Genomic DNA, 12,034 nt, shown 5'->3' on the forward strand with positions numbered 1-12,034 from the left:
CCCCTTCTTAAATTCATAAGAAGTGAACAATTGATCTGAAGATCTGAAACATTTAGTTCTGTCAAGATGAGTTGACTATGAACATCCAAGATATACAGTATCCTTTCTCCCTTATTTTTAGGTTCAGAAAAGAAAACTGGGAAATTAATAGTTTGGCTTAAAGTAAACTCCAACACCATTTGGATTTATTTTCAAAGAAACCCAGTCTCTATGGAAAATGAGATAGGGTTTACTCACCATAAAACCTTGCAGCTTGTACAGCTCTGACTTCTGCAGAAACATTATCAGTAAACATGTTTTCCATGTTAAGAACCTCAAGTCAGCCAAGTTAACTGTTTCAAATGGAGCAAAAGTTAAGTTTGCCCAACAAGATTAAAATCCCAAAGAGGGGTCACCAGTTTTCTTTGTGCCTCTTATGCAAAAACCCCTTTGAAAAACATTTTGACACAGAAATACACTAGAAGAGGAAGAAGATTAAGATCCATGGGCAGACCTGATCAAATGGCCAATAAATGAACCTTGGAGTAGGAAAGGCCATACGATAGTAACGTACACAAATACTGTAAAACAATTAGCCTTCAATGGGTGCTGGTTATTTTGCTGGCACCAACAAGACAACCTTTACCATTTACTAATGCATGATTTTTAGTAGCAGGCTTTCTTGCCTCCATTAGTACCTGCTGCACATCCTGAGTAAACATGTGCCTAAAAGGAATTAAGACCCTGTCATCAAGGCAGCCAACTGAAGTTGACTGGGATCGAGGTGTCTGAAACATACCTATTCTTATGAGAGTATACTCAGTCTTTGCGAAAGCTTATGGTAATTGTTCCTGCCCATTTCTTATGGTTGCCTGGGTCAGAAGAAAGTTACCACAATAATCTTGGGGGATTCCTTCTAAATCTTCAGAAGTACCATGGATAATAGTGGAAAGGGTGGGAAAGCATAAAGAAACATTCCTGTTTAAGGAAAAGAAAAGGCGTTTATCTTCCAGTCCTTCTTGCATGGAATGCTGTAGCAGAATCTTGCCAGCTGTTTATTAAAAGAGAATAGGTTCTACCTGAGGAACTCCCCACCAATGGATCAACTCTTGGAATACCTCTTTATTCAATTTTCATTCATGAGGGTCTACCCTTGTCCTGGTCAGCTTTCCTGCCACACAGTTTTCTTCTGACAGAATGTAGAATTCCTATAACCTTGATCCCTCTTGCTTGTTGAAGTACCACATGACTGTTATTGTCTGTAATGACCCAAGTCCTGGGGACCACAGATGAGTACCTTGATAAGGGAAAGCATACCTTTTATATTTATGTGCTTGCATCTGTTTTTAGCATCCTACACATCTTCCACTTTTATCCCTCCTGAAACTGTTCCCCAAGCGAAGTTAAAGGTGTCTGTGGTGACTTACTGCTTTGGAACAAGCAGGGAGAAGGGGGGAATCCAGATTTAAGGATATTAGCTTTCTCCACCAAATTATTTTTCTTCTGGCAAACTCTAGCACTTGGATTTGAAAAGACAGGATGCTGATACTAGGACCATACAGACTTAAGATACCATTCCATCTTTCTAATGTGGAGTCTTGCCAGGAGTGTCATGAGAATCACAGATGGCATGAGACCCAAAACCCTAAGGTATTCACTCACATTGACTAAAGTCAGAGTGAAAATCTTAGCAATAGATCTAAATATAGATCTATTTTTAGAAGAAAAGCTCTTTGAACTGAGGTGTCTAGCTGACATCCCAGAACACAATCTTGTGTGAAAGAGTGAAAAACACTTAAATATTCTTAGAATTCCAACTTGTGTAAGAGATCTCTCAACCAAGTGAGAAAGACTCCTGACACTTTGAAAAAAACTGCAAAGATATGCAAGTTATCTAAATATGGAAAAAGTGGATAGTCTATAGGCTGCAGTGAGTTATAACTGGAACTAGAAACGTTGTGAGCTTTCTTGGTGAAGTGGATAATCCAAAGGGCAAGGCAGAAAACTGATAATGTAATCTAGACACACAAAGCCTCAAAAACCCATACGTTTGAATGTGATAAGCATCTTTTAAATCTAGTGTTACAGAAAACTTGAAAAAGGAAGAAGAGGTAACAAGTTGTGAAATTACATCATTTTGATTTTGGGAACTATCACAAACAGATTTAGGAGAGAGATCCAAAACCGGTCTCCATTCATTTTCTTTGCCACTAAACATCCTTGAATAAAAGCCTTTCCCCATCTGGGAAGGAGGAGCTGGTCTATCACACGCTGGGACAGCATGCGATTAAAGACAGGTGGAAATAAAAGAGTCTGGTCTGGTGGATGAGGGATTACCTCCCTGAAAAGGAGGAATTTTATCCCAGTGCCATCAATAACATTGATGAATGATCTCCAGAACCCATCTGTTTGCAACCATTTGTTGCCAAAGAGTAAAGTGGAGATTTAGAATTTCTAGAAGGGAAAAGGAGCTGCCAGGTTTTGAGAATGGACAGGATACTTTAAGGTTGTGAGAATGGACAGGATACTTTAAATAATCAGTCTGACCTGTTAGACAGTCCTTGGTTTTGGGAGGTTCCAGAATTCCTTGAACACCCTTAGCATTCCTTCTTAAAAGTTTGTTTACCTGTACTTTGTTGAAACTGCTTTTTTTCCCACTGAAATTGGCTGAGAGGTTAGAAACTGGCTCAGAAATTTTGGAAAAGGAGGGCTTAAAAATCTTAGAAGTTGCCTGTATCAACTTACCCTTTTCATAACACGTTTTGATCATCTCTGTGTAGAAGGACCAAAAACTAAATCTCCATCCAAAGGAACATTTAAAATCGAGAGGATTCTGAGAACACAGCCAGGCAAACCTCCTCAAAACAGCAACAGTGGTCATAGCCCTGGAAGTACCAGCATTGCAAACAATGAGTAATGACCAGTACAATAGAAGTAACTATATTTAAAGCAGATTTTACTCACAAGAAGAAACTGCAGACAAAACATTCCTCAATTTCACAATTAGTCAGTACAAACTTACATATGAGCCTGACAATTAAAATTCTGAAAACCAAAGCTGCAGAAGCATACACTTTTCCCCCCATATTTATCAATCTTCCCATACTTCTCAGAATGAGTAGGATTGGAATTAAATAAATGTTTAGTAGCGGTAGGATTAATTAGAGCTACAGGTGCTGGGTCAGGTTTGAGAAGACTGCATAAAAATTTAAGACTGAAGAACTTTACATATTCTGACTGCATTTTTATGGGCAGCTGGCTGAGAGAATTGCAGACAGTAACACACACATCCTTCTATGCTGACAGAGCTGGAGGAATTGGTATGGGTCCTGGAAATTCCTTCTGTAAGAGCTCACAGTATTTTCTGAAGGTCTGAGAAGACTCTCTGTTCCTCAATGAAAACATTGGTACATTCCAGAAATAGTCTCAGAGAAAGAGAAACCCTCCATTGGGAGAATCAGGTACTGAGCTCTCCTGAGTCTGAATCAGAAATCCAATGAGAAAACCCTTTATCGGTCCCTTCAGCTTCCTGTCCAGATTTAGAATCTGGAGTCTCTTTATGAAAAAAGAGACATCCCTCTTTCTTTTACCAAAAACCAGCTTATAAAAAGGATGAATAGCCTAAATCAAACCTTGCACCAGGCCCAGTAAACTACTCCTGTATAAAGAAATTTAAAGAGGAGTAGATACATGTTTAGTTTTCCGTTTCTTTTTGACAAGAAAAATGGGTCCAGTGGTGTTAATGGCAAAAGCAGCTTCCCCACGGATGAGCACAACATTTTCACCAAACAGGTAAGCCTTCCCTTCTTCCTCTCTGAAAACCGACAAGAGTGGCTGCCCTTTACTGACTGAGGGGACCCCCAACAGCTACAGAGGACTTGGCTAATCCCCGGTTCATATATAAGTGGTCTAAGGTACAACTAATGGCCACAGCATAGTTACCCACCTGTGGCTGAAGCAAAATACTAGCCTGCTGTGGTGGCAAAGGCAGTTTGCTTAGCTTTTTATTTTCGTAGCTTGAAGAAGGACCGATCGTGGGACCAATAGTTTGTTCCATGGTCAAGCCAGAAACAGTCTCTCTTTCCTGTGGAAAACAAGCAGCAAACAGTAAAATTTAAAAGTCACTTTATAACATAAAACACTTTGCCAGCCCCATAAAGTAAAATAAACTCAATTTATCCACAGAAAAAAGTGTTTTAAATACTTCAAAACAACTTTAAACTGAGAAAAAAAGCATTCCCATTTAAAAGTACAGTACAGTCTTGTAGCAGTCCATTACAACACAAACCCCTAGCTTAAAAAAAAAAAAAAAAAAAAAAAACTTTCCCGAACAGAAAGATTTATCAAACTAAATTTTTTAAATAGGAAGGATCCCCCCCACCTCACCCCTCAAACCTGTACAGCAAAGGAGCAACACAAGCAGACTGTTGATCCTCGAAAGCATAAAGTGCTTGCAACCAAACCTGTCTTTTTAGACAGTTCAGCTTGAGCTGAGTAACTGTTTGGGCCGATGGAATGTGCCCTGAAGCTTTGGAAACTGGCTGACTGTTACATCCTTGCAGGATATAATCCATATACCTTAAGACTACTGCAGCAGTGAGCAATATGAAGAACATATGTGGTTAAGCACCACTATTTCACATGTCAGATGGCATTAATACTGCCTCTTTCCACTCATATTATCTCTGCCTGATAAATCAAATAACCATAGGAACAAAGAATAAGCCCAAGCTTTAGGATTACACACTTTCCTAGAAGCAGGCACAAAATCATAAGTGCACATATACACTATAGTGTTACAAAAACTGAAAAAGAAGTATATAAGCAGATAAAAGTCATCTTAAATCTTCACTGTTTTACACTTTTCTAGCAGACACATAACCTTAAAAACATTGTCTTAAAATGCCAAGATGGCAGTAGAAGAATTCATAGCAACAGACAAACCACTCCACACTCAACTATACCTGTCTGGTTGGACGCCTTCGTCAATGGTGGCAGTTTTAGATTTTTGAATGGTAGCCTGGTAGCATTTGTATTGTGAAATGGGCTTCAGCTCTTCAGCCAGCCTGCTCTTAGCAATACCAGAAATGAAGCGCAGAATAAAAAACTGCTCTGACTTTTTCTGCACCAGTCTGAATTGAAAAGCAGCAGTTATAGAGTAATATCCATAATACTCAGCAAGTGCTTCAATGTTGATTGGATGACGCTCCCCTGAAGACAGGAATTAAAGACAGTGAAACATTAGACTGAAGCCTTCATTTCACAGTACCACACCCGACCTGACATTTTTAGAGATCAGCTTTTTTACTGCATACTGCTAAAAGAATGTGTACAACCCATGGGTGACAAAACCCCATGTAAAACTCAGGGAAATAATTGACAGCCATGGCAAATTATGCAAGTAATAAATTAAGTATCTGATGCAACTTAACATGAAATATTCTAGAATATGGGAATCAGGAAAGGCTAGCCTGATGTCGAGTCTTTATGAGGTGTCCAAGTCATGAAATCTTTATAGGAAGAACATTCAAAACATTTAATAAGTTTCAGTGTCAAAATTCTTCTGATAAGAATTTTCACAGGAACTATTATCTCTGCTGTTTTTAAATGTGTGTTTAGAACATATGTCAGAAGTACACAGCAGAAAGGTAATAGTAACAGTGAAGTACAAAGTAAATTAATACAGTATGTTCAGAACATCTGACCTGAACTATCAAAACCAGCAGCACATTAAATAATAAAGCTGAATGTAATGTGAAATAAAGCAGTCTTGTAGAGGCAAACCCCAATGCAACGTCAACACATCCATACTTATATACACCAGCTCTATAACTGCACAGATTTGAGGGGGAAAAATGCTTTGTAAAGTGCAACATCATAAAAACTGAGGAATATTATACAGTTCATGCAATTATCCAGAGTAACAGAAATCTGTAAAACCAGTCAAACAAACATACTTTCCTCACACCAGACTACGGTTCAGTGTCCAGCAACGGCTAGGGATGATCTTGATTCCCCATCAACATTATAGATCAATATTGTTTGCATTGCTGAACCCAAGCAGCCATTCCTCACTATGAAGCTTCATCACCATGGATGCTTTGGTTTGGAATTAATTACCCTCTCAAACTCTCTGGATAAATCCTGTTTGTGGAAAATGCCATTGATGTCGACCGATCCTCACAGCTGAAACTGCAGCACTACAAAAAAGATTAGGTACTACTATAATTCATAACTCACTGCCCACAGAACTCTCTTTTGGAGTAAATCACCCTACAATAGTTTCAGCTTCCTTATCTCCAAAATTGTACAAATGATCCTTACAGCTCATCTACATTATGTCTCACCTTTGATACTGTATCCACTTTCTCAGTCTGCTTTAAGTAATTTCTACTGTTCCTTGATGCAAATCCTTTAATTATTTGTATACCATTTGCTGGAACTTTTCTCAAATGTGCTTTCCCTAGTTTCCTGTAAGGATTTCATAATTACTTTCCAGCAAAGGAAATGCAGTGTGCACTCTCCAGTTTGGGGGTTCTAATGCATATATGTATTGATTTATTTCATGACCTGCAAAGCTATTGGGCCCTAAACCACATCATAGCATCTTCAGCCTTAGTTACAACCCAGGACTTGCACCAACTTCATCTTCAAAATACTATTATGCAAAAAGACAGTGTTCTATACTAGACCAGCATGTCTTTCTATAATTATCAGTACTCAGGGGGTAGCATACTAACTATGCAACAAGTAGATTCAACCTTACTTATTTACACATTAGAATTCTATAACATTTCAGTAACAAACAAACTTTTAAGAAGTCACAATCTTCTTAGAAGTGTTTGTATATAGTCTTACCCAGTTTAGTAACCTTGCTCCTTTTAACCACCACTTCCTGAACATATTGTAGATGTTCTGAACTACCTTTCATTTGGAAGCACTGGCTTTCTCTTCATAGTCCATCTCATACCTTTATACAGTTTCCTCTCTCCTTTACAGAAACTCACACCAAGAGCCCTCCTCCTTTCCTAACTCACCCATCTGGCAGTCCAACATTACCCCTTCAGCCAGCGCATCATACTGATTTTGGAGACCGCATCGGACACATTCTCTGATTTTCATCCTTAACTCTACCCCCCCCCCCGCCCCCACAGAGGTCAGTTGTATGTACTGACTCATGTAGGCTTCTTGGGTTTCATACAGTGAACTGTTCTTTTAAGAGCAGAATGTTAATTATGTTCTTAATTGGTGTTGTTGATAGGTTTTCTGTGCCATGTGATATGATTAAGTTGTATTTAAAAATGTTTTATGCTTATTGTATGCAAGACACTGAAGGATACTTTTATCCAAAACCTTTGTCGTTTTATTAAAAGTTTTTGACTGTGTGGAGCAGTACTTTTTTCTTGCTTGAAGCCATTTACTTATACCACTTTGAAAGGATAGGTGGCACCTCGCCCCCAATTTGGTAGCCCTTTTCTTCACATTAGTGTCTAGAATACCTTAATTTTTCTAACCTCAGAATTAGCACTGCTTTTATTTTTCATCTTCAAAACAATTGCTGACCATTCTCCACTCAGTTCTTCAGCCAATCTTGTACTCGTTTATGAAAAGCTCTGATCAGGTCCACCTATTCCCACTACTTCCTTCCCTGAATCCTTTTAGCCTAGCCAATCTAGTCACACTAACCTGAATATTAAGCCCCACTCTTTTTTGAAGAGCAGGGTCAGCTTTCATCAGAGGTTAGTAGCCCTGTTTCTTCTCCACCACTTTGTGTAGTTCTCCAAATCATACAAATAAGTCATCCCTCTTTTCTCCTGAAAATATACTCTTATTTACTATTCCCAACTCTAGATCCCTTTGTCTCACTAATGAACTAGTAGCCCAACCAAACAGGACTATAAATATCAGCTATAATCCTTACTGGCCTTTTCTTCCCCAACAGTAACTTTTTCTCACTTTTCCTCCATCCCTCCCTCCCTCAAGTCTTGGGTAGAGGATTTTATAGATATGAACTTGTTTAAAAGTCCTTATAATGATGAATGAAACAGTTCAGAATCTTCAAATACATGGCTTTAACTTGATCATAGAAATATACATTTCTTGCTTTTCCTTTTGAAAATGTTCAGAGATTTCAGTTACATCAGCATTTTGGTATTACATGTACAGTTTGAGAAGATGTTGGAATCTGTACATTTAAAATGAGTTGCTTTAATTTCTGCCGTTATGTCAATGAGACTCCATCTCTTTACATTTTATATGCTAGCATTTGAAAATATTAATAACTGGTGCTGCAAAATTTTGAATATCTGTTACATAAGCATTGTAACATAATATGGAAAATATGCCACTTTAAATGTTTTAAATCTACCAATATTTAAGATTGTGTTGCACATTTTACAATTGTCTTACGGCTCATTTACATTCCAAGAGTACACTTTTTCCTCTCGTCAGACAGTTTGAAGAAGTCTGCATGTGTATTTTTTTTTTCTCACTAAATATTTTTTTTATTATTTCAAATAAGATGTCTTAAACATTACATGAAATAAAGATAAATAACATATTTACAATTCTAAAACATTACTAACTTCAAACCATAACTATTTACATTGGTGTCTATGCAAATAACATTGAAATTCTATATTATATAAAGTTAGAAACATAAGATGATATATCTTCTTCGATCTTTTCGAGTATTTCCAGTACTTTCATCCAAGAGTAATAGTAAGAAGTAGATCTTTTAGTTCTGTTCTTCACTGTTAATATTTCCATGTGAGCAACTGCTGTTGTTAAAGTCTCAAATTCCTTGAACGTAGGCGAAGCCTCATTTTTCTAGTGTATAGTTATGATTTTATGTGAAATTGCCAATAGTGACCATGGGATTTTAGTGTCTTTTTTTGGTACACAGTTTGGAATAGGAGAGTTGAATAAAATTAAAGACTTTGTTAATTGAAAATTATCATTATAAACAGTCTGAAAAAAATAGTTAATGGATTTCCAGTACATATTGAGACATATACATTCATAAAAAACATGCTGCCAATCTGATTTTATCTTGGTATGGCATCTCCAACATTGATCTTCAATAGAATACATTTTGGCTAACCTATGTGGTGAATAGAAACTTCTGTGTAGATATCTCCAAGTGAATAATTGCCAGTATTTTGATAATGTAGAAACTTTGGAAGATTTTAGAATATTACTTTTTTCTTCTTCAACTGGAGGATGGTTGTTTATTAAAGTATAATAATCCCAGTATGATTTTTCATGATAGTTTTTTGTTTTTTTAACAATTTTATAGATATTAGACAAATAACCTTTACCCTGATAAGGCTGTTTTGTGATAAGAATAAGGTATTCAATGAGTTTTGGAGCTTCATGTCTAACTGAAGGTTGCATTTATTCTATTTTATTTATAAGAAAATGCCTTAGATTTTGTAAAAAACAACCAATTGCCTTTATTTATATTATAATTATAAGTTATCTGTTCCTTTGTTAGAATTTTCCCTTTCTCTATAAGTTGATGCCAAAAGAGTAATGTTTCTTCTTTAAGTATATTTATTTTAGATATTTGGAATGTATCTAGAATATTTGGTGTAAAAGTTATAGGGAAAATAAGAAAAATCCAAGAATTAATATTTGGTATTTTGTTTATATATGTTTTGAACACTGAAAGTGTAGAGCTTATATAGTTTGATGGCAATTTATTTATATTATTCCTTTTCCCTAAGAATAATCTTTTAACATCCATATAAGGGGTGATGATATTACTGTTAAGTTGTCTTGTATGTGATTATAATTGATTTCTACGTAAATCTGCTCATGGGCTTGTTTCCATATAGGTGTGTATGAATTATTTAACCATAGTGTTATGTTTTTAATAACAGATGAGGTAATATATAAATCAATATCCGATAAATTAATTCCACCATCTTCCCAATCTGGCAAATGTTTATTTAAGGCTATACAGGGTTTATTTGGAAACCATAGAAAATTTAAAATTAGTTTATTGTATCTTTGAATAATATATTTGGGAGGTGGCAATGAAAAATGTTGTATTAAGTACAATATTTTGAGAAATATGATTATTTTAATAAGATATAATCTGTCTGCTGTTGAAAAGATATATTTATCCCAGTAACCAATTGTTTGTTCTATTTTGTCTAGTATTTTATTATAGTTAAATATTAAATAATCTGTTAATTCATTGAGTAGGTTTATTCCCAGATATAATAATTTACTTTCTGTTACTATATATTTGGAAAATCTTTTGTTTATATTATTTTTTTTTTTTTACAATTACAGGGCATAATTTTAGTTTTGTTTTCATTAAATTTCAAAATATTTCTGGCTTAAAATTTATTCATGGAGTTAAATAGAGCATTCAAAGACTCATTTGCATCTGAGAGAGTTAATAGTATGTCATCAGCAAAGAGTTGGATTTTAAGGTTTAACATTTTATTAATACAAATGCCCTTTATGTTATTGTTTGATCTGATTTGATTTGCAAAGGGTTCTATGAGTAATGCAAATAACAATGGTGATAAAGGTCAACCTTGTTTAGTTCCCTTTTTGATTGTTATAGGGCCTGGTCTATATGATCCCAGTTTAACATATGCAGTAGATTTTTTATATAGTATTTGGATAAGATTATTAAAATTAGAAGGAAAGTTATATTCTTTTAAAACTAGTGAAAGAAAGTTCCAGTTAACCGAATCAAAAGCTTTATTAATATCTAATGAGATTACATTTAAATCTAGGACTTTATGTTTGCTATAATCTATTAATGTTAGTATTCTTTTAATATTATCTGAAGTATTTCTTCCTTTAATAAAACCTGTTTGATCTTTGTGAATTAAGAAAGGAAGAAAGTGTTTGATCCTATCTGCGTATATAGCCATAAACATCTTATAGTCTATATTGAGTAATGATATTGGCCTATATGAGGAACACTGCTTCTCATCTTTATCTGGTTTGATAATTGGGGATATCAATGAATATTTCCAAGAGGGTGGTATATTCAAATCTTTATTGGCTATATCATATACTTTTAATAATAAGGATATGGCTTGATTGGGTATTAATTTATACATTTCTGGTAGCATACTGTCTGGGCCAGGTGCTTTATTTGTCTTGAGCTTTTTAATTTGTGATTTTAATTCTGTCATCTTGATTGGTTTACTTATAATGTCTATTTGTTCTTGTGTTAATTTAATATAAATATTATTTTCTAAGTATTTTTTATATCCTTAATAGGTGTATCTTAAGTATTTATGGAATTATCAATGTTAAATTGGAGTCTGAATGCTTCTAAAATATCATTTAGTTCCGTAACTCTTTTGTTAGTATTAGGAATAAATATTTCTTTTATTTGCTTAGATTTAATTTTTTTTTTTTTGTTCTATTAGTTAAGTATCTCAGGTGTGCTGAATTAGTAGAGTATGAGTTTATTTTTATCTTTTATAAGTTAATCATAATCTTATGATGTAGCAATTCTGTATACTTCTTATTGATTTGTGTAAGTTCTTGAACAGGAGTAGCATTTCCCTTTTGTATTTCCAGTTTCAATTTATCTGCATTGTTTTGTAAGTCTAGCATATCTTTATTCCATAACTTCCTTTTATTTATGTACCAAGATAATATCTTCCCATTTGTAACTGCTTTTAATGAATCCCAGACATATATTTCTGAAATATCTTCTGTGTAATTTATTTCTAGAAAGTTTTTGATCGTTTCTTCATAAAATTCTTTGAAATCTATCAATTTTGTGATATAGAAAGGTATCCTAGTAATGGGATTTGAATAAAATGGTGTAAGCTCCATCTCAAATACTATGGCATTATGATCAGATAAGTGACAATTTATAATTTTGACTTTGTCAATTTTTGTTATTAGGTCATTGGCAACATATATTCTATCAATTCTAGAGTTAGTTTTATATATATGAGAATAAAATGTGAAGATTAGTGAGTCTGGTTCTGCAAATCCATTTATATCTTTTAAATACAATGTATCTATAAATTTTGAGAGTGCTTTAGAGATAGGTTGTTTTCTTCTT

General features: G+C 34.8%; 1 protein-coding gene across 2 annotated transcripts in view; it reads right to left on the reverse strand.

Moving 5' to 3' along the window:
* The window catches only part of MOV10 (Mov10 RISC complex RNA helicase), an 892,455-nt gene that overhangs the window by 516,114 nt on the left and 364,307 nt on the right, over positions 1–12,034 (reverse strand). For both annotated transcript variants that reach the window (XM_044076939.1, XM_044076940.1), the window contains exon 5: positions 4,944–5,190. In XM_044076939.1, coding sequence (XP_043932874.1) covers positions 4,944–5,190 — 247 coding nt within the window. The remainder of the gene's footprint in view (positions 1–4,943; positions 5,191–12,034) is intronic.

Source organism: Protopterus annectens, chromosome 7.part0 (assembly GCF_019279795.1).
Source record: "Protopterus annectens isolate FY-2018-M chromosome 7.part0, PAN1.0, whole genome shotgun sequence".
Lineage (NCBI taxonomy): Eukaryota > Metazoa > Chordata > Ceratodontiformes > Protopteridae > Protopterus > Protopterus annectens.